This window comes from Pipistrellus hanaki, assembly GCF_964339955.1.
Source record: "Pipistrellus hanaki genome assembly, chromosome: 14".
NCBI lineage: Eukaryota > Metazoa > Chordata > Mammalia > Chiroptera > Vespertilionidae > Pipistrellus > Pipistrellus hanaki.
In genome coordinates this window covers 334288-360239 of record NC_140516.1, presented here as the reverse complement: position 1 = coordinate 360239, position 25952 = coordinate 334288, and the positions used below count along the sequence as shown (strand labels likewise).

The window sequence follows — 25952 nt, the reverse complement described above, 5'->3', positions numbered from 1 at the left end:
GATAGCTCCATAGATAAATTGAGAAGTCACCTGGGTGGTGGAGGCTTGCCTGGGATGGGAATGACTGGGCGGGGGAAGGTCCATCAGGGGAAAAGGAGACATATTGAAGCATAGTAACCTCCATCTAGTGTAAAAAAAAAAAAACAACAACAACAACAACAAAACTCTGCTGTTTGAAATTTTAACCCTGCTATTTTGGCTTCTGAAAACACTTGCTTGCTTACATATTATGGGGAAATAAGAGTACTCCCATTCTAGAGAGGCCATAAACTTTACCTCAGACAAAGTTGTCAGTGCTAGCGCCAAGCCAGGCCTTGAGATATGGTCTCATGTCCCTGTCCCAGCACACAGGATTTCTTTCTCAGAAGGTCCAGAAGTCTCATTCCAAATTTGGAAGACAAAGAGCTGCAAAAAGTATAAATAGGGAAAGCTCCACCATATTGGGGCCAAGAATTTGACAGAAATATTCTACTCTGAGCCTGCTAGTGCTATGGTAATAATAAAAGACTACAAATTAATTTGGTTTATTGATTAAGGCATCTTTTGATTTACAATATAGCAATATGTAAAAGTTTAGACATTAAATTAAAAAATAATAAATTGAAAAGTGTTCTTTCTTCTATTTTTTAGGAGAAATTGCATACAATTGGTAGTGTTTCTTCTTTAAACATTTGATAGAATTCTCTGGATCCAGAGATTTCCTTTCTGTGAATTTTTAAATTATAAGTTGAATTTTCTCTCTGTGCTCCGTTTTTCATTGAGACCAACACACCACCTCATGGGTACTGGCATTTGTCCATAAGTTTCTGTATCAGCATTGCTCCTAGGGCACAGGACCACAGTGAAGACAAAACCATGTTACTAGTCACAAGATAATGACCCTTACACCATGGCACTCAGTCCCTAGGCCCACCTTCCTTTATGTCCCATGGACAGACCCTCTCCCACTCTGCCTCATCCTTGGACATGGGAAAGATGTGGACATTCTCACGGAAGATATCTACTAGATATTGATTTTTGAAATCACTTTGAAAAAATGTATTCAGATGTAGAAGAAACTTCTACAACATATGGACTCATGGGGCTGGAGGTATTGTCATGTGATGTAGAGCCTACTTGGAAGACAGGAGGTCCAGGAAGCCCTAGCAGCAGGTGAGGTGTCCCCTCACCTCTGGGACACCTCAGAAAAATGATACTTTGAGAAATTATTGTGCCACGTGCATGCTGCCTCCTGGGCAAGCCGTTCTGGATTGCCCCTCTGAGGGGGACTTCCATCTACGCTCCTGGAGCACTGTGAATTCACGGGTCATGGAGCTGAACTGTACGTAAGGTATATTTTGAGAAATAATTCACATCATAAATTCACCCTTTTAAAATGTAGAATTTAGTGGTATATTCATAAAGTTGTAAGTCAATCACACTAATTCCAGAGCATTTTCAACATCCCTGGCACCCACTAGCAGTCCTCTCTCTTCCAACTGTCACCCAGTTGTAGCGACACTAATCTAATTTCTGTCTCTATGTATTTGCTGATTCTGGACATTTCATTTAATGAAACAATATAAAATGTGGCCTTTTGTATGTGGCCTCTTTTGCTTTGTTTTCAAGATTCATCCATGTTGTAGCATATATATGTACTTCATTTATTTTTTTATTTTTTATTTTTTATAATGTAAATCAAATTATTTATTTATTTAAAAAATTTTTTTAAAATATATTTTATTGATTTTGTACAGAGAGGAAGGGAGAGAGATAGAGAGACAGAAACATCGACAAGAGAGAGTCATCGATCAGCTGCCTCTTGCACACCCCCAACCGGGGGATATGCCCGCAACCAAGGTACATGCCCTTGACCGGAATCGAACCCGGGACCCCTCAGTCCCCAAGCCAACGCTCTATCCACTGAGCCAAACCGGTTTCGGCTTCATTTATTTCTTATAGCTGAATATTTCATCATATGAATAACCTACATTTTGTTTATCCATTTATCAATTAATTGAAATTTGGATTACTTTTATATTCTAACTATTATAAATAATGTTGCTATGAAAATTGGTATACAAGATTTTGTGTAGAAATATGTTTTTAATTCTCTTGTGTAAATATTTAGGTGTGAAATTGATGGGTGTTTAACTTTTCTTATGTTTAACTTTTAAAAAAAATGTTTTTTATTGATTTCAGAGAGGAAGGGAGAGGGAGAGAGAGATAAAAACATCAATGATGAAAGGGAATCATTGATTGTCTGTCTCCTGTATGTCCCCTGTTGGGGATCGAGCCTGCAACCCAAGCATGTGCCCTTGACTGGAATCAAACCTGGGACCCTTCAGTCCAAAGATTGATGCTCTATCCACTGCGTCAAATTAGCTAGGGCACTATGTTTAACTTTTTAAGGAACTTTCAAACTGTTTTCCAAAGTGTTGCTCCTTTGGCATTCCCACCAGCAATGTATGGGGATTGTAATATCTCCACATCCTAGTCAATACTTATAATTGTCAAACTTTTTTATTTAATCTTCACCAGAGGATTTGTTTTCACTGATTCTAGAGAGAGAGGAGGAAGAGGGGGAGAGAAATATCAATGAGAGAGAACAGACTATAGGCCACCTCCTGTAAGCACTCTGACCAGGAATCAAACCTGCAACCTGGGTACGTGTCCCGCTTGGGAATCCAACCTGTGAACTTTCAGTGCATGAGACAACGCTGCAACCAACAGAGCCATACCAGCCAGGGAAACCTTGTTTATGCTAGCCATCTTAATAGGTGTGAACTGGCATCTCATTATGGTTTTGATTTGCATTTCTCTAATAGCTAATGATATTGCGCATTTTTCATGGACTGATTTGTCACTATATATCTTCTCTGGGGAAACATACAAATGCTTTGCTCATTTTTTATTTATTTATTTTATTTTTTTTATTATTATTTTTTATTTTTATTTATTTATTTATTTATTTATTTATTTATTTAATATATTTTATTGATTTTTTTTTTTGCCCCCTCCCTCCCTCCCACACATCCCCTCCCTCCCCAGAGTTTTGTGTCCATTGGTTGTACTTATATGCATGTATAAAAGTCCTTCGGTTGATCTATTATCTCCCCCAGATCTTCCTCCCCTCCCCACTATAATTTGACAGTCTACTTGTTGATATACTGTATCTATATCTATCTTTTGGTTCATCAGTTTATAATGCTCTTTATTATCCACAAATGAGTGAGGTCATGTGGTGTTTCTCTTTCATTGATTGGCTTATTTCACTCAGCATGATGTTCTCCAATTCCATCCAGGTTGCTGCAAATGATGAGAATTCCTTCTTTTTTATGGCTGCATAGTATTCCATTGTGTAGATGTACCATAGTTTTTGGATCCAATCATCTGCTGACGGACACTTAGGCTGTTTCCAAATTCTGGCTATTGTAGATTGTGCTGCTATGAACATAGGGGTGCATATATCCTTTCTGATTGGTGTTTCTAGTTTCTTGGGATATATTCCTAGAAGTGGGATTACTGGGTCAAATGGGAGTTCCATTTTCAGTTTTTTGAGGAAACTCCACACTGTTCTCCACAGTGGTTGCACCAGTCTGCATTCCCACCAGCAGTGCATGAGGGTTCCTTTTTCTCCGCAACCTCGCCAACACTTGTCGTTTGTTGATTTGTTGATGTTGGCCATTCTGACAGGTGTGAGATGGTACCGCATTGTTGTTTTGATTTGCATCTCTCGGATAATTAGTGATTTTGAGCATGTTTTCATGTGCCTTTTGGCCTTCCTTCTGTCTTCTTTTGAAAATGTTCTATTTAGGTCCATTGCCCATTTTTTAATTGGATTATTTATCTTCCTTTTATTTAGTTGTATAAGCTGTTTGTAGATGTTGGAGATTAAACCTTTATCAGTGGTATCATTTGCAAATATGTTCTCCCACACAGTGGGCTTTCTTGTTGTTTTGTTGATGGTTTCTTTTGCTGTAAAAAAGCTTATTATTTTGATGTAGTCCCATTTGTTTATTTTCTCTTTAGCTTCCATTGCCCTAGGGGTAGTATCAGTGAAGAAGTTCTTTTGGCATACGTCTGAGATTTTGCTGCCTGTGGATGCTTCTAGTATTTTTATGGTTACCCGTCTGATGTTTAAGTCCTGTATCCATTTTGAGTTTATTTTTGTGAATGGTTTAAGTTGGTGATCTAGTTTCATTCTTTTGCATGTGTCTGTCCAATTTTCCCAACACCATTTATTGAAGAAACTGTCTTGACTCCATTGTATATTCGTGCCTCCTTTGTCAAATATTAGTTGAGCATAGTGATTTGGGTTGATATCTGGGTTCTCGATTCGATTCCATTGATCTATATGTCTGTTCTTGTGCCAGTACCAGGCTGTTTTGAGAACAGTGGCTTTGTAATATAGTTTGAAGTCTGGTATTGAGATCCCTCCTACTTTACTCTTCTTTCTCAGGATTGCTGTGGTTATTCGGGGTCTTTTATTGTTCCAAATGAACTTTTGGAGAGTTCTTTCTAGGTCGGTGAAATATGTCCTTGGTATTTTAATGGGGAGTGCATTGAACCTATAGATTGCTTTAGGAAGTATGGACATTTTGATGATGTTGATTCTACCAATCCATGAACATGGTATGTTCTTCCATCTCCTTACATCTTCCTCTATCTCTTTTTTCAGTGCCGTGTAGTTTTCCCCATATAGGTCCTTTACTTCCTTAGTTAAAGTTATTCCTAGGTATCTTAATTTTTTTGGTGCGATGGTAAATGGAATTGCTTTTTTAGTCTCTGTTTCTGCAGTTTCTCTGTTGGTGTATAGAAAAGCCATGGATTTCTTGGCGTTAATTTTGTATCCTGCTACATTACCAAATTCATTTATTAAGTCAATTAGTTTTTTAATGGAGTCTTTTGGGTTTTTTATGTACAATATCATGTCATCTGCAAATAAGGATAACTTTACTTCTTCTTTTCCAATTTGGATGCCTTTTATATCCTCCTCTTGTCTAATTGCAATGGCAAGTACTTCCAGTACTATGTCAAACAGGAGTGGCGAGAGTGGGCATCCCTGTCTTGTTCCTGTTCTTAGAGGGAATGGTTTTAGTTTTTGCCCATTGAGTATAATGTTGGCTGTGGGTTTATCATATATAGCTTTTATTATGTTGAGGTATGATCCTTGTACTCCCACCTTGTTAAGAGTTTTTATCAGAAAAGGGTGTTGGATTTTATCGAATGCTTTTTCTGCATCAATTGATATGACTATATGATTTTTATCTTTCAATTTGTTTATGTGATGTATCACGTTTATTGATTTGCGGATATTGTACCATCCTTGCATTCCTGGAATAAATCCTACTTGGTCGTGGTGTATGATCTTTGTGATGTTCTTCTGGAGTTGATTTGCTAGAATTTTGTTGAGCATTTTAGCATCTATGTTCATGAGGGATATTGGTCTGTAATTCTCTTTCATTGAGTTGTCTTTATCTGGTTTTGGTATTAGGGTGATGCTGGCTTCATAGAAGGAATTTGGAAGTGTTCCTTCCTCTTGGATTTTTTGGAATAGTCTGAGGAGAATAGTTTTTAGTTCTTCCTTGAATGTTTGGTAAAACTCTCCTGTGAAGCCATCTGGCCCTGGGCTTCTGTTTGCTGGAAGCTTTTTGATGACTGTTTCAATTTCTTCCCAAGTCACTGGTTTATTGAGATTTTTAGATTCTTCCTGATTGAGTTTTGGAAGATTATATTTTTCTAGGAATATGTCCATTTCCTCCAGGTTGTTCAGTTTGTTGGAATAGAGTTGTTCGTAGTATTTTGTAACAATCCGTTGTATTTCGGTGGGGTCTGTTGTTATTTCACCTCTTTCATTTCTGATTTTGTTTATTTGGGTCCTCTCTCTTTGTTTCTTGGTTAGTCTGGCTAGAGGTCCATCTATCTTGTTTATCCTTTCAAAGAACCAGCTCTTGGTTTTGTTGATCTTATGTATTGTTTCTTTGGTCTCTATGTCGTTTATCTGTGCTCTGATTTTTGTTATTTCCTTCCTTCTACTTACACTGGGCTTTTCTTGTTGCTCTTTTTCTAACTCTTTGAGTTGTAGAGTTAGATCATTTGTTACACTTTTTTCTAGTTTTTTTGCAATAGGCTTGTAAGGATATGAACTTCCCTCTCAAAACTGCTTTTGCTGTGTCCCATAGATTTTGGATTGTTGTGTTTTCATTGTCATTTGTTTCCAGGATGTTTTTAATTTCTTCCTTGATTTCTCTGGTAACCCAGTCCTTGTTTAATAGCATGCTGTTTAGTCTCCATGTGTTTGATTTCTTTGGATTATTTTTATTGTAGTTAATTTCCAGTTTTATGCCATTATGGTCTGAGAAGATGCTTGATATGATTTCTATCTTCTTGAATTTGAAGAGACTTTGCCTATGTCCCAAAATGTGGTCTATCTTTGAGAATGTCCCATGTGCATTTGAGAAGAATGTATATTCTGTGGCTTTGGGGTGGAATGTTCTGAAGATGTCAATTAATTCCATCTGGTCTAGTGAGTCATTTAGGATTGATATTTCTTTGTTGATTTTTTGTTTAGATGATTTGTCAAAGGGTGACAGTGGGGTAATAAAATCTCCTACTATAATTGTATTGCTATTAATCTCTCCCTTAATGTCCTCCAGCAGTTTTTTTATGTATTTGGGTGCTCCCATATTGGGTGCATATATATTTACCAGGGTTATTTCTTCTTGTTGGATTGCTCCCTTTAGTATTATGAAGTGGCCTTCATTGTCTCTTGTTATGTCCTTCACTCTGAGATCTAATTTGTCAGATATAAGTATTGCTACCCCAGCTTTCTTTTCATTTCCATTTGCCTGGAAAACCTTTTTCCATCCCTTCACCCTCAGTCTGTGTGCATCTCTTTTTCTGAGGTGGGTTTCTTGTAGACAACAGATGTATGGGTCTTGTTTTCTTATCCAATCTGTTACCCTATGTCTTTTGATTGGAGCATTTAAACCATTTACATTTAATGTTATTAATGATAGGTACTCATTTGATGCCATTTTTATTCTATACCCCTGTGTTCCTTCTTCGCTTCCTATTTCTTTATTTTTACAGTAGACCCTTTAGCATTTCTTGCATTGCTGGTTTGGTGGAGATAAATTCCTTTAGTCTTTTTTTGTCTGTGAAGCTCCTGATTTCCCCTTCAATTTTGATTGATAGTCTTGCTGGGTACAGTATTCTTGGATTCAGACCCTTTCTTTGCATGACTTTGTATATTTCATCCCATTCCCTTCTGGCCTGATAAGTTTCTGTTGAGAAATCAGTTGTTAGTCTGATGGGGGTTCCTTTATATGTAACTTTCTGTCTCTCTCTGGCTGCTTTTAAGATTCTAACTTTGTCATTGGTGTTTGCCAATTTAATTATAATATGTCTTGGCGTCGGTCTTCTGGGATCCATTTTGCTTGGGACTCTGCGAGCATCTTGGATTTGTGTGGGTTTTTTCTTCTCTATCTCAGGAAAATTTTCTGTCATTATTTCTTGAAATACATTTTCCATGTCTACCTCGGTTTTCTTTCCTTCCGGAACCCCTATTATTCGAATATTGTTTTGTTTTGCATTGTCCCAAAGCTCCTGTAGGCTCTCCTCCTGCTTTTTAATTTTTTTTTCTAGAAGCTGCTCTAATTGGGTATTTTTTTTTTCCATCTTGTCTTCTAGCTCACTGATGCGATCCTCTGCTTCTTCTAGTCTGCTCTTGATGCTTTCTATTGAGTTCTTCATAGTAGCGATGTCATTTTTCATTTCATCTTGAGTCATCTTCATTTCCTCTTGGGTTTTTTTCATTTCCTCTTGGGTCTTACTCAAATTGTCAAATTTGTCTTCCATTCTTTTTAGCCATCTTAAGATTGTTACTCTGAGTTCTTGCTCTGGTAGGTTGCTTGCCTCTATATCATTTACTTCCTTTTCTGGTGAAGCCTGCTTTTCTTTCATATGCGGGCTGTTTTTTGGTCTCCCCATGATCTAGGATGTCTGGTTGTGTAGTTCTCTCTCTCCTGCTTTGATTTAAAGGCACAAAATACAACACAACCAGGTACAACACACAAGGCACTGAATCGAAATGTGTTTGCGATATTAATAACCACCAATAAGGGTGACTAGAACCCAGCTAACAAAAACATACAATCAAACAAAAAGCATAGGCAAATCAATCTTATAAAAGAAAAGCATACAACTTTAGTAAAGTTAACATTCAACATACAACTTCAAAGAGTTAGAGAGTAAGACTGTTTTGTTTTTTTTGTTTTGTTTTGTTTTTAGGACAACTGCGAGGGAGATGTGAATGGGTTTGGAGCAGGTAGTTGGAAATTAGATATATACAAGTAGGGTGAAATTTTAGGAGGGGGTAGAAAGATGGAATGGGGGAAATCTAGAGCGGGAAAGGGTTAAGATAAACAGGGTATCAAAGGAAAAGATTGGAAAGAGGGTGAAGGCATAAAGGTAGGGTTGAGATAGAATAAAGCGTTGGAGAAAGAAGGATAGATAAAGACTGTAGAACAGTAATCCTGAAATTAAAAAAAAAAAAAATATATATATATATATATATATACACACATATATATAATCAAATGAAATAAAAATAATAAAAATAAACAAAAGAAAATAAGATGAAAAAGGTAAATTAGTAGTAGTAATAATGTTGATTACATATACAATGTAATAATTATCAAGATAAAATCAAGTGAGGAAAAAGAAAAAAATAGTTTCTTGAGTAAACGTTGCAAAAATGAAAACAAAAATAAAAAACAAAAATTAAAAAATTAAAAAAAATAATAATAAAATTTAAAAAATTTAATTAAAATTTGCAGTAATGAAGGTCCTTCGCTTCCTCTATTGTTATGATCCAGTCCTGATTTTTAGGCAGGTTTTGCTTTGTTTTTATTACACTAGAGTCAATTTGTGAATTAGCCTCTGGGGGCAGTGTTTCTAGGTTGACTTCCCAGACTCTAAAGCCTCTCCAGCTTCCCCCCCCCCCTCTCTGAAGCTGGAACTATGGAGGGGGGGAGGGGGCAGGTCCGAGCAACTGCAATCTCCCGCAACTCTCCGATATCCCTCCGAGCCGGATCCAAATGTGTTGCTCTTTAGATATCTCCCCTGTTAGGAGCCCCGTCCACTTTCAAGGGTGACAACCGCCCAACAGCGGGGGCTTCTACTTGAAATTGCCGCCCTTGTCCTCCAGCTTCTGCGAGCGCGCTCTGTGCGCGCAGGCTTTTTATCTTTGCCGCGAGCGCTCTCCACCCTCTCCCCGCGAAATCTGACCTTTTCGCTGAGCAGTGGGGCAATCCTGTGAGGGCAAGTGTTCGCGCCGCCTGGGATCCGTGTTCTGGGGGTCACAGATGCTTGGTGGTCGCTGCGGCTGTGGATATTCAGGCCTCTGACACGATCCTATCTTCCTCTCAAGATGGCGAGGTTTCCCGTCCAAGCCGGTAGGTAGTTCGGGGCAGGGACACAGCCAGCGTGGGTGCTTCCCTGTGAGGGGCACCTCTGTCAGCAGTCCCCCAGCAGTTTCTTCTGGTGTTTGCTGTCTCCCAGCTTGCCAATAAACACTCACAGCACAAGACCCTCAGTTGCTCTCTCTTTCTGCTTCGGGAGAGGGCTCAGAATCCGCCCATCTATTCTTCCGCCATCTTACCTCCCGCGCTTTGCTTATTTTTTAAAACTTGAGAGTTCTTTGTCCTTTTATTGTTGAATTATAAGAGTTCTTTATATATTCTGGATATTAGTCTCATAAAATGTATGATTATCTCCCAGAGTGTATGTGGTTGTCTTTTTACTTTCTTGAGTGTCCTTTGAAGCACTACTAAAAGTGTTTCATTCTAAAGAAGTCCGATTTATCAAATCTTACTGTTGTTTGTGCTTTTGAGGTCCTATCTAAGAAACAACTGCCCAATATAAGGTCATGAAGATTTATGCCTATGTTCTTTTCTCAAAATTTTTCTAGAGGCCCAGTGCACGAATACATGCACTTGTGGAGTCTGGCCAGCCCAGCCCCAATCAGGCAGGTCAGGAGGAGGAGACGGAGGAAGGTCAGAGGCCTGCTCGGCCCAGTCGGGGCTGATCAGGGCCAGGCCGGCTGGGGGAGGAGCTGCAGGTGATTAGCCCTGATTGGTGTGGGGGACTGGTTGGGAGTGAGGCTGGCTGGAGGGGAAGGGCTGTAGGAGGTCGGCCGGCTGGCCCCACCTCCTGATCTGGCCTGTTCACTGGCCACAGTGGGTGTCATCCTGGTTGTTAGGGCATTCTGGTCAGGAAGTGTGAGTTCTCCAACACTATTCTTTTTTTTTTTTCAAGGTCATTTTAGTTGTTCTTGGTTCTTTGCATTTCCACAAAAATTTTAGAATCAGATTGTCAGGGTTTTTTTTTCCAAAAAAATCTGTAGCCTAAGTTGGAGAGTATTGCCAGTTTAATAATATAAAGTCTCCTATTGTAATACATGATTATTAGATGTCTTCCCATATAGTTGGGTCTTCTTTAATTCCTTTCAACAATGTTTTCTAGTTACCAGTGTATAAATCTTGTACTTCTTTTGATAATTTTATTCCTAAAAATTAATGTTATAATAAATGGAATTTATGTCACTCATTGTTAGAATAAAGAAATACAATTGTTATTTATATCTTGATCTTGTATCCTAAAAACTTTTTTTATTTGTTGATTATCTCTAATAGTTGTGTGTATGTGTCTTCCTGAGGATTTTTCATATTCAAGGTCATGTCATATGGAGAGTGGGGGCGGCGCAGGGCTCAGGGAGGCCTGGTGAGGCAGAAATGGCAGAGCGCAGTCCGGGGAGGGGTCCTCAGAACAGCAGCTGGGTCCTTGGCACCAGGGCCTGACTGTTGCAGATGCAGAAATCAGGCCACACACTGGCACCTCAGGACATGCATACAGGCTGAAGCCAGTTCCTTTTCCTCTTAATCTGGTGCATTTTACTTCTTTTAAACTGTATCACTGCCCTCCAGTATGATGTTGAAGAGAAGTGTTGAGAGTGGACATCCTTGCCTTGTCCTGGGTCCTCAGTAGAGTTTTCAGTATTTCCCCATTAAGTATGATGTTAACTGTGTTTTTTTCATAGACACACTTTATTAGTTTAAGGAAGTTCCTTTCTACTTCTAGTTTGTTGAGTGATTTTATTATAAGAAGATGTTGGCTTTTTGTTAATTGCTATATATATATATATATATATATATATATATATATATATATATAAATGATCAAGTGAAGATTAATCATTTTCATCAAAGTTGCAAAGTTTTTTGCCATTATTTCTCAATATATTCTTTCTGACCCTTTCTCTCTCTTTTTTTTTTGGGTGGGGGGCCTCCAACTATGTGCATGTTATTATGCTTGGTGGTGTCCTGCAGGTCTCTGAGATTATTCATTGTTCTTAACTCTTTATTCTTTCTGTTTTCATACAGGAAAAATCTCCAATGATCTATCATAAAGTTCACTGATTCTTTTTTCTGCCTACTCAAATTGGATATTGAGTCCCTAAGCAGTCACACTGGGGGGTAGCAATTCAACATACAGATTTTGGGAGGACTCAAACATCAAATTTGTAACAAACATCTTGTTTTACAAGGAGTTAGCCTTTTGATAGAGTTTAAAAACCTTTGCCTTGTCTGAACCCTCTCCAGCTGTGGCGGAAGACGGGATGGCCATGGTGGCCTGTGGTTACTGTGGGCGCCAAGGAGGGCACATCACTGCTGGGGCCCCATCCGACCCAGGAACAATGCATGGGCCTTCTCTGTTAGCTTAATGTAATGGTGGCATTTAGCAATCAAGTCAAACCACAGAAAGTTAAAAGAAGAAGAAGAAGAAGAAGAAGAAGAAGAAGAAGAAGAAGAAGAAGAAGAAGAAGAAGAAGCAGCAGCAGCAGCGGCGGCAGCAGCCATATGGGGCTGAAAGCACCGTGCATTTAATGTCAGCAGGGGACAATTCTGTGGAAACACACAATTAAACCAAATACAAGTGAAGCTCAGTGGACATGTTTATTTGTCTAGAATGAGGGGAAGGAGTTTTGAGGTAGACTTGTAGAGATTCTGAAGGAAACTTTCGAGTAATCTTGATCACCCTTGCTACTGGGACTAATGCCACTTACTTGGTCTTTGTATTCATATTGGCAACTATTTATTTATTTTTTAAGTATTTTTGACAGCCTTAAAGATGTTCATCATTCCCTCCCCCTGACTCCCTTCACCCAGCCCCTACCGATCCCAGCCCCTCACCAACCCATTGTCTGTGTCCATGAGATATGCATATGTGCATACAAGGTCTTTGGTTAATCTCTTCCCGCCCTACCTTCTGAGTGCTGTCAGTCCATTCCATGCATCCATACCTCTGGTCTTATTTTGTTTATCAGTTTATTTTGTTCATTAGATTCTGTGTATGAGTGAGATCATGTGGTACTTGTCTTTCTCTGACTGGATTATTTCATTTAGCATAATGCTCTCCAGGTCCCTCCAAGTTGTATCAAAGGGTAAGAGATCCTTATTTATTTATTTATTTATTTATTTATTTTTAATATATTTTATTAATTTTGTACAGAGAGGAAGGGAGAGAGATAGAGAGCTAGAAACATCGATGAGGGAGTCATCGATCAGCTGCCTCTTGCACACCCCCTACTGGGGATATGCCCGCAGCCAAGGTACATGCCCTTGACTGGAATTGAACCCGGGTCCCTTCAGTCCCCAAGCTGACGCTCTATCCATTGAGCCAAACTGGTCTTGGCTATTTATTTATTTATTACAACTTGCACACTATCACATGGTATAAATGTTTTTTTATCCACTCGTCTATAGATGGGCACTTGGGCTGTTTCCAGATCTTAGCTATTGTAAGTTGTGCTGCTATGAACATAGGAGTGTATATATTTCTTCCGGTTGGTGTGTCAGGTTCTAGGATATAGTCCTAGAAGTGGGATTGCTGGGTCAAACAGCAATTTCATTTCAAATTTTTTAAGAAACTCCTTACTCTTCTCCACAGTGGCTGCACCACTCTGTGTTCCCACTAGCAGTGCATGAGGGCTCCCTTTTCTCCACATCCTTACCAGCACTTGTTGTTTGTTGATTTATTGCTGGAAGCCATTCTGACAGGTGTGAGATGATACCTCATTGTCGTTTTCATTTGCATCTGTCTGATGATCAGTGACTGAGCATTTTTCATATGTCTATTGGGCATCTGTGTGCCCGCTTTGGAAAAGTGTCCATTCAGGTTCTTTGCTAATATTTTAATTGGATTGTTTGTCTTCCTTTTGTTAAGATGTATGAGTTCCTTAGATATTTTGGATATTAATCCTTTATCAGATGTATCATCGCAAAATACGTTCTCCCATACAGTGGGCTCCCTTTGCATTTTATTGATGGATTCTCTTGCTGTGTGGGAGCGTGCTTTGATGTAGTCTCATTTGTGTATTTTTCCTTTGCCCTAGGAGATGTATCAGTGAAAATTCTGCTACATGAGAAGTCTAAGATTTTGCTGCCTGTGGGTTCTTCTAGGATTTTTATGGTTTCATAACTTACATATAAGTCTTTTACCCATTTTGACTTTATTCTGTGTGGTGTCAGTTGGTCACAAGTGCCACGAAGAGACAAAGACCATGGACATCTCCTGCTGTCACTGGAAAGCATCTTGGCCGTGTCATCCCATTGGCACAGTGTCTGCACACAGCAGCTGCTCAGTAACACACACCGAGGAAGTAGATGAGCAAGTCCAAATGGCACGGACAGGCTTGGAATCCAGTTCTGGACATAAACTGCACACAAGGATGTGATTGCTAGAGTTGCCTGTGTGGTTGTCCAGCGCCTGGCCTGGTGGTTCAGCTGCCTCCTGGTGGCCTCTTCTCGTCCATTCTGAGTCTCTGGTGGGGTGTGGGCTGAAGCCACTGGGCCTGCGGGGCTGGGAGGCCTGACACACAGGCAGGGTGGGCCCCAGGCCCAGTGAAGGGGCCTGCGCTCTCAGGTTTGTGGACCAGGCTTCGGATTCTGCTGCTTTCACCTCTCTCCTGGTTTCTCAGGGCTGTTGTTCCCCTGCCCCCCACGTGGCCTCTGCTTTCCTGGTGTTCAAGAATCTTGGGGAGAGCCTGGCACTCCAGTGACAGATGGCTGGGCAGGGGAGCCACAGTGGTGGGGCGGGGGCCGGGCACTGTCCCTTCCAGGTCGCATCAGGGGCTGCACAGGTGAGTGGAGAAGAGTGGTTTGGGGCCCAGAAAGAACGAGACCTTTCTCAGCAGGAGCTGCGGGTGGGCAGGAGAGTGAGGAGACGGGAAGAACAGCCACCGAAATCAACCCGCAGAGGGGCCTGGAGCAGAGCTCCAAGGAGGCAAGGATGCTGCTCTCCATATCCCTGACTGCAGAGGGACACCTGTTCTCCAGAGACCAGCCACAGGGAGGTTGTGGACAGCCCAGGGCCACTGAGAGCGAAGGAAGTCCTGTGTCCTCAGACCGCGGGGTTGTGCTTCAGCCGGTGTCAGGGACTGGCCAGGACCAGGGCTGACAGGTGGCTCTGACCTTGCCCAGTGATGGTGCCAGGCTAGCAGAGGCGGGCCTGTGTCGGAGTCAGCCCCTCCCTGTCTCTCTGAGCTGCTCCATGGAAGGGTGAGGCTGGGAGGGGGCTGAGGGTCTGGGGGGCAGGAGGGCAGGGTGAGAGGCCTACACCTGGTGCTCAGAGGACTTTGGGGCATGCCCAAGGATGAGGAGGCTTCCTAGGCCTACATGTGAGTGGAGGCGAGGGCATGGGTGGACTTGGAACTTCTAGAGCAAAGGGCTTCAGGCTTTGGGGACCCCCTGTCCTGTCCACCCCCCACCCCTCTACACCCCCCACAACAGCACCGCTGCAGCCCTTCTCCTTTCCTGCTGACCCCGTCCTCCAGTGGGGAGATGTTCTGAGCCCACTGTTCCCAGCTCCACACAAACCTGGGCTTGGGCTCAAGGTGTCCTTGGCCACACTGGCTGTCTTGCCCCCTTCCCACCCTCCACTGAGCACGGGGGCGGGGCCTGTGTGGGGGCTGCCACTCGCTGTGTCCTCAGCCTCTCAGCTTCCACCCTTTCTGAGTCTGAGCTCCTCTCTCTTCTCACCACGTTTCCGAGTCCCTCATGGGTGGCAAATGGTGAGTGAAGGTCGCTCCTTGGTAAACACAGTTGAGGCTGTGGTGGGGGCACACCTCCAGGCACTGAGCCCGCTGCCCTCCTGGCCGCCCACACCTGTGGTGTGCACTGCTCAGGCCACTGTTTCCCTCTTGGCCCCAGTCTAGGGCCCAAGACAAACCCGTGTAAGCTGTGGAGTGAGGCCAGCATGGCCTCGAAAAGTGTGCGAGGCAGCTGCCGCCTCACCACCGGGTGCAGAATGAGGAACTGGCCTCAGCCTGTATGCATGCCCTGAGCTGCCAGTGTGTGGCCTGATTTCTGCATCTGCAACAGTCAGGCCCTGGTGCCAAGGACCCAGCTGCTGTTCTGAGGACCCCTCCCCGGACTGCGCTCTGCCATTTCTGCCTCACCAGGCCTCCCTGATCCCTGCGCCGCCCCCACTCTCCATCTCCCCAGCTCCTGTTCCTTGTCCCCGCAGCGCTGACTCAGGGGGAACGCGGAGGCCCGGGTGGGGACTGTGTTGGTGTCACAGCCCAGGTGCCACGGGCTCCGCAGGGAGCGCACGGGCCGCTCCTGCAGGTGGCACTGGCCGGGCAGCGTCGCCTAAGCCTGCGCCTGTCCCACAGCAGAGGCACAGGCCTCCTTCTCAAGCTTCTGGGATTCTAAATAAACCTTTTTTTAATGTTGGCGACTAAGCAGCACGGGCTGCTGTCTGACTAGGGCATGCTGGTGGGTAACTCAGGGAGCACCTGGCCCCTCCCACACACCCAGCCGTCCTGACATCACCCTGGAAGCTGGGAAACGCACCCGGATCACAGTGTAATCAGTGGCGTCTGAATGCTGGCTGCCGGGTTGCGGGCACTGGGGCTCTACCTCAGCTTCTGAGTGCTCTCAGTTCTGTTCAATGAGCAGCTTCCCTGTGCACGTACGTCATCCTGTTTGAGCCTCACAAAATCTGTGGAACCATATTGACATTTATGTCAAGGTCAGAAGCAATAGCTTCCCAGAGCCTCGGCCTGGGGTCAGGGGTTGCTATGACTCACGTTCAGGGCCTGCCCCCTCCCACAACTGTCATGCAGCCTAGCGTCTCAAGGTCCTCACCATCATGGCCATGGTGAGCCTGAGGAGGGGGTGAAGGATTGGAAAGACAGACAAGAGAAGAGAGCTAGGGCTTGGTAGATCTCCCGTGCCTGGAGGAGGACACAAAGACCCAGCCTGCAAGCTGAGGCTTTATTTTATAGTCTGGTTACAACAAGGGGTAGACTAACATGTTTTCAGATGTTCTTGTTTTGGCAGCACTTGCTTTACCTCCCACAGCCCATTAGCTACTTAGGAAGGAATTAGGGAGGGCTGCAAGGTCAGGCTTAATTATGCTGGGAGAGCTCTGTCCTCCAGGCTGGGAGTTGTTTGTGGTCCTGCCCAGATCAGCCCCAGGCCTGACCCTAGAGCCGCTCCCTACAGTGTCCAGCCCGGCTGGCTCATGGCTGTTAGGACTGGAGGATGCATGTCTGGAGCTTGGCTCTGAGCCTGCTGGTTAGGACCCACGGGCAGCACCCAGCCCAGGCTCTGTCCAGGTCGGGGGGCCTGGTCAGCGCAGCACCCGAGCAGCTCGCTGGGCCGAGTCCCACCCACTTCGCTGCAGGGACAGGCGCTGCCAGATTCCACTGCCCAGAGCGTAGTTCACAGCGTTGACTGTGGGCACCATTTTGGCAATGAGAGCGGGCACCTGTTGTGGCAAAAACACCCAGGAAAAGTCACAAAGGCTCGCCCCTCTTCCCGGTCCCACCTGGTGATTCCCCCTCCCCCCAGGGCCCCATCACTTGTCCTGCTGCTCTGTTTCCACCCTGACTACCTGTCCATGTGTCTTGTCTGGGAGTACATGGCTCTGGGCACAGCCTCAGCCCCTGGCCCCAGAGGCACGTCCCCTCTGGCCATCTGTCCTGTCATCTCACTGAGGCTTAGGCAGCATCGAGCAGCCACCCATGTGGCCTGGGCGACAAGCACAGTCCCAGTGAATTTGGGGTATTTAAAGGAAGAGAGACTATCATGGAGGCAGGAAAGCAAGAGAGAGACAAAAGTGGAGTGAGCCCAGGCGCTGGCACTGGGGGTCCCTTACCACCTGCAGCCCGAGGGGGATGAGGGCTGTGCCCGAGAGGGCTGCGCAGAGGTGCAGGAGGGCATAGGGGCCCCAGCCGAGCAGCAGTGTTCTGGCTGGCAGAGTGGTGTTCACCTGGGGAGAAATGGGCATGGGAGGAGGCATGACTGCCCTGACGGCTGGCAGCCCAGGCAGCCAGGGGCCCTGTGGGCACACACAGGCTGGCACGTGGCCAGGCTGGGGGAAGGTGCTGAGCTTGTGGAGAAAGTTGGGATCCCAGGATCCCTTCTGCCATTTCAGATGCACAACCTCAGCCTCTCATGTAAGCTTGCTTGGCCACAGTTGCTTTGTCTATAAAATGGCCAGATTCTACCTGACTGGCCTGGAGGCAGGGTCTGGCCGAACCCGAGCTCCCTGAGTGTGTCTGTGTGCACAAGGGTCCCTGTGAGCAGCCCTCACACCTCAGCCTGGGAACCGGCTCTCCTGCAGCTGCAGCCGCAGAGTCCTGGCTCACAGGGCGGCTTCCTACGTGGGAACACAACCAGTGTGTGCCACCTGGGACCGCAGGGGCTTCTCGCTCGCGACCTAATTGTAAAGGAAGTTGCCATGCTCTCTTCTCTCGTGCACTCAGAGGAGCTCACCCTCCACACTGCTGCAGCAGCTTTAAAAAGCATGCAACTTTGTGCCGACCTCACGGCCTTGGAAAGAAAGAACCATAACATGTGAGGTCGGGCAGGCCCGGCTTTGGGGGCTCAGTGTCACCGGTAAGCTTGAGCAGCTTGGCCCTTCCCCAGGGTCATGGCGCCCGATCCCAGCACCCACAGGAGGGGCACTTCCCCCTCCCCTGCGGCAGCTGCATTGCTGATTGTGGAAAACACAGGAACCACGACTGCATCTGCATCCTTCCAGCTCCTGTGTCCCTGAGCAGCCGGAGTCCTCTGCTCCAGGGTTGGCCTTACCTGGGGGGGTCCGGTCCTCCTGAGTTTTTGTTCCATGAGCCGATAGGACGTGAGTGTGATAAAGAGGGGCAGGAGGAAGTTGAAAAAGGCCATGACGAAGAGGAAGCTGGTGGAGTTTCTGCAGACAGAGGGGAGCGGGAGGCTATATCTCAAGGAGAGGGGTCCCCGAGTCCCTCTGCCTCGCCTCTGCTCCAGGCAGCTGCATGCGGGGATCTGCTCCCAGGGGATGCGAGCTCAGAGTGTGGCCGCTCCCATCCTGGCTGCACTCCCCTCAGAACCAGGAAGCCACCGGGCCTCCTAGACGCGCCCGGAGGAGCCAGGGAGCTGGGTGAGGTTCCTCCTTCCCTAGCTGTTGTCCGTCCAGGTGCCCAGCTCAGCATGTGCCGCCAGCACAGGAGTGGGCACTTCTGTTTGGAAACCATGTTTACCAGATGGAGATGCCAACGGACCAAGAGGAAGGAGCATCCCAGGAGTGTTCCTGGCACAGGGGTTTGGAAGGAGCCTGTGGATGGCAGAGACTGGCCTTGTGTCACTGAAGCAATTGCTGTGGTTGTGGGAGGTGCAAGGGCTGATCCTTCATTAAGAAGATACCATGTTGCCGGCCAATGTTGAGTATTGACCTATGAACCAGGAGGTCGTGGTTCAATTTCCTGTCAGGACACAGGCCTGGGCTGTGGGCTCCATCCCCAGTAGGGGGCGGGCAGGAGGCAGCCAATCATCAACTCTCATCATTGATGTTTCCATCTCCCGCCCTCTCTCTGAAATCAATAAAGACATACATATTTTTTAAAAGATACCATGTCACCTGGGTGCTGTTCACTAAGGGCGGATGGGGGAAGGGGTGCCAGCAGGACGGCATAGACAGGGAAATGCTGCGCAGGGTTCTGAGCAGGTTTCATCAGGGGCAGATGCTTCACGAACAAAAGTGAGTAAACATCTAAATGCAATGCGGTTCTGCTGCCCATGTGGCCTGTCCTCTCAGTCCTGGTCTCCAGGAGTCTGGGGGGTGGGGAGGGGACGGGCAGTAGACATGGGCTCCTTGACAATGTCTTGTGCATCTGCTCTGCCTCTGCTCTGTTTCTGCAGGCTGGCCTGCCACAGCGGCTCAGGGGTTTAGAGACCTCTGTGCTGTGCCAAGGCAGTTCCTCCCAAAGCAAAGACCGTGACATTCCCCAAGGGCAGGACTCCCCTTAGAAAGCATGCAAATTGCAGCTCCATGGCTGATTGCTGAGAGGGTCAAGGGGTCCTGGGCTCAGCAGCTGTTACCACCAACCAGGCCAGTGCTCGAAGCCGCCCCCTCTGCCCTCACACTGCACCCGTCGTCCCTTGGCCTCTCAGAGAGGTCTGCCCTGCCCCTCGTCAGCCTGCAAGTGGGCCTCACAGCTCAGGAGTCAGGACTGCTTGGCCACTGTTGGCCCGCCCTTTGGGATTTCCAACTATGACATTGCTGTCACAGGGCTCCTGGCCAGGGTTCCCCCGAAGGGCACCTCCACCTCACCTGTCCCCCCTGGGGTAGCCCAGGCTGCAGCAGGTCCCCAGGGGCTCGTAGTCATAGTGTCCCCAGCCCAGGAGGGGCAGTGCTGCCCAGAAGGCCGAAGACAGCCACACGAAGAGCACCAAGGAGCCGGCCGTGCTCCATGCCAATCGGCTGCCTGCAGGGAGGAGGAGGTGGTGGGGAGGAGCTGACAGTGGGCTTCGTGGTCAGGCACAATGACCTGAACCCGCCTCCTATCCCCAACAGCTTAGGCCTCAGGCAGGGGAAGCGCTCGAGTCTCACTTTTCCTTCCACAAAACGGGAAAGGCGGCTCCTGCATCAGAGGGCTGTTCTGGAGAATAAAGAGGTCACAGACACTCTGTACTCTCTTCCTTGGAGGACAGAGAACGAAGGGGCGGCAATAAGGGGGGGGGGGGGAGGCGGGCGGGTATTGGCAGAGGAAGTGGAACACTTAGCGTCTCACTCTCCCGCTCTCGCTCAGAAGCAGCAGTCTGCTTGTGTCTCAGGAGCTCTGGGCGTGGGGTTTGGGCATCTCAGTGCCACGGGGGAGGCTAGGTCCTGACAGTGGTTTTGGTCCCAGTGACCTGACCTCCTCCACCGATAACCCTCACATCCTCCCAGCCCTTCCCATCCAGGCTTCCTCCTGGTCTTGCTCCAGAAGGCCTCCCCCAGAAGCCTTCTCTGACTCTAGGTCATGTTCCTCCACAGACAGCACTCCAGGTGGGGCAGCAGAGAAGAGCAGGTCTGCAAACCCCTCACCTGACACTGATTTCATTCACGCCTCGGAGGGGCTGGCGTGGATATGTCTGCTTCTATGATCAAATCTTATGCTTCCCACCCGAAAGCCATACCACAGAGCCCATCACCAGAGGACTCTGGGAGGCACTTAGGTTCTGAGAGTGGAGCCCCCAAGATGGGTTAGTGCCTTTCTAGGAAGAGAGAGGCCCAGCTTTATGGACCAGGAGGCCACAGATTGATTCCCAGTCACTGGGTTGCGGGCTCACTCGCCAGCAGGGAGTGTGCAGGAGGTAGCTGATGAATGATTCTCATCATTGATATTTCTCTCTCTCTCTTCCTTCCCCTTCCTCTCTGAAATCAATAAAAATACATTTTTTTAAAAAAGAAGAGATAAGAGAGAGATGATCTCTTTCTCCTCCATGTAGGGACACAGCAAGAGGCAGCCCCAGCAAACCAGGAAGAGAGCTCTCCTCAAAACCCAGCTGTACTGGCACCTGACCTTGGACTTCCAGAACAAGACAGAACTCCCTGTGGCTGAAGCCCCGTCTGTGGTGTTTCCTAGCTGGCCACGACCCAACAGCAATCACAGTGGCACAAGGACTCAGAGACATCTTGCCGTGTGTTGCATTAGCCTTTTTGGCTTTGGAAACAGATGACCAAGGTGCATTCCTGAGGTCACCTAGGAGGAGTCTGCACTGCCCCGGCCCTCCCTGCCTGGCGCCGCACACCCTGCGGGCACAGGAGGCCCTTGGTCTAGGCCCTGGCACCAGCTCATGGCCGTGTTGGGACATAGAGGCCTGTTGCTCTCTGAGAAGGTGTGTATGTGTGTGTGTGTGTGTGTGTGTGTGTGTGCACATGTGAGAGTCTGTGTGTGAGTGGTTGAGGGAGTGTGGGGGGCAGGGCTGGGGGGTGATGGCAGAGGAGCTCCAAGGCCAGATGGGACAGGAGGGGCTTGGCTGCCAGACAAAGGCAGTGTTTTGGCTGGAGAGAGGCATGTGACTTTGCCAAGGGTCAAGGGTGTGTGCCTGTGTTTGTGGCGAGGGCAGATCTGCGATTCCAAAGGGGCCATGCCAAGGGCTCCTGGCCATGCTGACCACGTGCCCCACAGAACCTCCATTGCTCCAAACGAGGAGACCGGGCGCAAGGGAGAGGCCACCTCTGAAGGCATGCAGACCAGGCCGACTCCCAGGGTCGCCCCATCAGCTGTGGCCTAGGCGGCGCCCTCACTTCTCTGAGCCTCTGCTTCCCAGTCTGCGAGCTGGGTGTTTGCTGTGGGGGTTGCTGAGCCACTGCTCCCCGCAGCGGGTGTGTGCGCTGAGGTGAGTGGGATTCTGGAGAGCCTCTGGGGAACATGGTTGTATATGAATGTGTATTGAAGCTGTGAGGTCACAGATACTGTTAAGAACAAGAATACAGCAGGTATTTAAAAGTGGCTCACTTCTAAGGAAGAAATACCAAGTAAATGACAGCAGGTGGTACACTCACCTGGCCAATTAAGATGGCACTTGACAATATGGCCTGGGAGATCGAGAGCTTGACTAGTTTTCATGAAGCTCTGGCATGGCACAGGCTCCAAGGAAATGTGAGGTGTGGGGTCTCATGCCCAGTGCTCCCCCACACACACACACACACCTACACATCACCACTCTGCTCCCCAGCAGTGCCCGTCATCAAGGACATTTTCTGTATCCAAGATCTGATTTGATTTTCAGGATAAAACTGAGTCTGGTTACAAAACCATTTGGCAGAAGAGGAGACTAAGGTGCAGAGAGGACCCCTGACTTGCCTGAAGCTACAGCAAAGGCACAGACAGCCTGCCCAGCACATGCGGTCTTCCTCCTTGCCTGGTGCCTGCACCTTCCACATCCCCCCCCCCCCCCCCCCCCGAGTGAACCCTGCCCCTTGAACCGGGAAACACTGAGTAGATTTCCATCCCGATCACCCTCACTGCCTGGGTCCCTCCTCCTGGGAGCCCCAAACACGTACGGGTACAGTAGTGATGGTAGCGCCCCCAAGCGACGGCTGCGCTGCTGCAGATGCTGGCCAGCGCGGCTGCGAAGCCCTGGAAGCCGTGAGCCTGGCAGCCACCTGAGCCGTAGGGCCAACGCCTGCGGAGACATGGGCACAGTGACCTCCCTTGGCCTCTGCACCCACATCTGCCCAGGAGTAGCATGCAGGCACCTTCCTTGATGTTGGCCCAGCTCCTTAGATGAAGCCGGTATGATCTGTGTTTCCTATGTGGTCCCTGCGGGGGGGGGGGGGGGGGGGGGCGGGGTAGGGGGGGGGCTGTGCAGGCTCAGGCTCAGCCCCACGGCTGGAACAAAGGTCTCTGTGTGATCAGGTGCCTCCATTACAGTAAGCAGAACACCCCAGTCGAAAAGAGAGCTCATACCTGTATTCCATAGATGGGGAAACTAAGGTTCAGAGAAGACGCTGAGGCCACAGAGCCGATGAAAGCAGAGTCAGAGGGAAAGCCCGGGCCGCCCAGCTCGTGGCCTCATGAGCCAAACAAAGGTAGAGCTTCAGCAGAAGCAGGAGGAACACTTACTGGCTCGGACCCAGGCCATTCACACCAGAGGGCGCCAGCCTCCACCTGCAGGAGCCAGGGCTCAGTCCCCCTAAAGGGACCCATCTTGGAAACACCCCCAGGGCCCAGTGGGAAGACGGGGCGGGCCTGAAGGAGGTCTCAGAGCCTGTGAAGTCCTGTTTGCTTTCACAAACGTAACTAGGGCTTCCCAGGGATAGCGACTGTGAAGTTATTCACACATAACAACACGCACTTCCAGCTACCACATGAGTTAGACAGTAAGACCCAGCTCAGAGAGGAAGCTGAGAGGTGAGGAAGAATGCAGCCAAGATTCCAGCGTGGGAGCAGGCGCCTGCTCTCCCCGGCGCCGCTGTGGTCGGTGGATCTCCTGTGCTCCAGGAACCAGTGTGGGCTGTGGGGTCTGGGGCTGGATCCACCCTGCTCAGCCTGCCCCCTCACACCCCCTCCCACCGTCAGTTTTCTGTTGGTAAAAGAATGCTCAGTGCTGAGAGGTCAGGCTGGGGGCAGGACCCAGAGGCCAGGGCCCAGGGAGCGTACCGGAGGAGGCTGGCTGTGGCTCCGGTGAGAGCGTTCAGGCTGACCCCGCTGTCCGCCAGGGCCAGGCTCAGCACCAGCAGGTGGCTCGGGGTCCGGAGCTCCGGGCTCGTGCAAAAGGAGAGGACGGTCAGGCTATTGAGGCTGAGGCCGGCGAGAGCTGAAAGGAAAGTAGGGGCTGGCAGAGGGGCTGGGAGGCCCGGCTGGTCAGAACCAGGAGTGTGAGCTGGGCGGAGCCTAAACAGCTCTCTACCCCACAAGCCCTCACACTCAGCAAGACTCTCCATGAAGCTCGTCCAACACCCCCCGGAGGCTGGCCTCACAGCTGAAGCCTTGCGAGGACCCTCAGGAGACAGCCAGGAGGGAGACGGACCAGCCTGCACCCACCAAGCAGCCAGCCTCACGGACAGCTGGCGCCTTGCAGGTCCCTCATGGGCTCCGTCCTCCTGCCTCGGGAGCTACCAGCTGACCTGCCCCCGGCAGGGTGCCGCTGGGCGGGGAGCACAGGTTTCTCCAGTGCCAGCGCCCCCCACGCCTGGAGCCCCGGGGAGCCTGGCGGAGGGGAGGCTGCTGAGTGCTAGTGGTCAGGCAGGCAGACCTGACTTGAAGTTCGGCTGCTCGCTCGCTACCCACGCTGAGCCAGCTTCTCCCATCTAAGTGAGAAATGGGGACACATCCTGCCTCAAAAGAGCTTTTCCTAGGAAGACAGGGGGAGAGAGAGCTTCTGGAAAGAGGAGCAGCGTGTGCAAAGACATGCCGTGGGCATTGTCCCATCCTGTTCAGGGCACAGGGGAGCTGGTCTCAGCTTCCCAGGAGAGAGGAAGCGTGGCCGGCCGCCAGGACCCTCCGCGGCTGCACTCCAGCTCCCTGGCGACTCTCACTGGGTGAGAAGATGTGCCAGTTGTTTCTGACCAGGGTTCATCCCCATCAGCCTTGTCTTGGGCTGGCCCAGCCCAGCTCTGGCCTCAGCGAGCATCGTGGGGTTCTGGGTGAGGCTAGCGCCTCATGGACCCTGTCGCCCAGGCATGGAAAGGCTTAGGGCCGAGAGAAGGAGGTGGTGGCAGGGATGGGGCGTGGAGAGGTGTCTGACTCAGCTGGTGCTTTGTACCATGTCTCTTCATGCCCACACCTGGGAGGCCAGGGCACCGAGGCCAGAGCATGAGGGGCTCGGTTGCAGGTGCATGGCGGGGGGGGGGGGGGGGGTGGTCAGTGGTGTCTACAGAGCCTCTGGGCCTGAGCACACAGTCTCCAGCTCAGCGAGCAGAACACACAGCCTCCGCCGGAGGAGAGGCTTGCAGCGGATGCTTGGCTGCGCTCTGGTTAATGCCCCCTCTCAGAGGCCCTCCTGCCTGACCCTCCCTGGCTCCTCCTCTCAGCTCCCCAGTGCAGCTGCCAAAAGCCCTGGGGACCAGCACAGAGGGTTGGGACCTCTCCTCGCCAGCCTCAGACACTCTGGGCGACCCCCGGGCCTCACCCCGCCCCGGGCCACCTGCTCACCTTCCACCAGCAGCACCACCCCCACAGCCAGCACCTCCAGCTCCCCGAAGCCTGTGGGCAGGGACCCGGCCTCTGCCATCTCCTTCCTCCCCTGGCCCAGCGCTTCTCTGGCTCCTGAAAGCCAGACCCCTCCCTTTTAAAGGCAGCGGACACACGAGGGCCCGGGGGGGTTAGCTAGACCTTGGGCTCCTTCTCACTGCCCTTCCTCCCACAGTGTCCTCTGAGCCAGAGCAGAAGGAACGTCCGGCTGCACAGGGCAGCCTTTGTGAAGCGTGGAGCTCCCTTCACCAGCCTGGAGGGGGATTAGGAGGAGGCTGAGCACTGAGCTGAGCGCCTGAGCCGAATTAGAAGAGTTGCATAACCAGGGAGGGAGGGGAGCTGCAGCTGTGCCTGAGGACTGGTTAGAAGCCAAGTCCTGGCATGTTTTTGATGCTGACAAGCTGAGCGCCTGAGCATGTGTGTGCACATATGTGTCCACATGGTCACATGCGTGTACTAACAAGTGGGGGAAAGATGATGGCTAGGAAGCCACCTGTTGTCGTAGAAAGAACCCCAACTGGGATCAGAGACTCGGGTTCTGGTTCTGAGTCTGCCATTGCCTAGCTGTGTTCCTCTTGTAGTGTGGGCATCTTTTCTCAGGGCCTGTGCAGGTCTTGGGTGGGCGTGGTGTTCAGGGTGGCATGTCCTGATGCCCACAGAGCCCTTCAGCTCCAAGCAACAGTCTCCCAGGGCTTGGCCCACAACACTACGAACTTTGGCTTCTACAATGAGGTTACGCACTGGCTCATGGTGAGATTACAGCAGGAAACGCCGGTCTGGAGCAACCCGACTCATTTCAGGTAAGAGCGGTCAGCAGCACAGCAGCTCACGCGCGTGGTGCTCCCTGAAGCCAGGCTGGACCTGAGGATGGTTCCTGCCACAGCTCCGGGAACCACACACCCCACCCCTGCAGCTCAGCATCAGCCTGAGGCCATGCAGTCATTCCAAAGCAGCA

General features: G+C 48.9%; 1 protein-coding gene across 1 annotated transcript; it reads right to left on the bottom strand.

Moving 5' to 3' along the window:
* Window positions 1-16680: 16680 nt before the first annotated feature.
* On the bottom strand, window positions 16681-25037 carry RGR (retinal G protein coupled receptor; the record flags this gene model as incomplete). The annotated part of the gene is made up of 7 exons (XM_084903427.1): window positions 16681-16818; window positions 17209-17322; window positions 18147-18264; window positions 19645-19794; window positions 22362-22487; window positions 23465-23621; window positions 24959-25037. The coding sequence occupies 7 exons, from the start codon at window positions 25035-25037 to the stop codon at window positions 16681-16683; spliced, it is 882 nt and encodes a 293-aa protein (XP_084759553.1).
* Window positions 25038-25952: the final 915 nt, after the last annotated feature.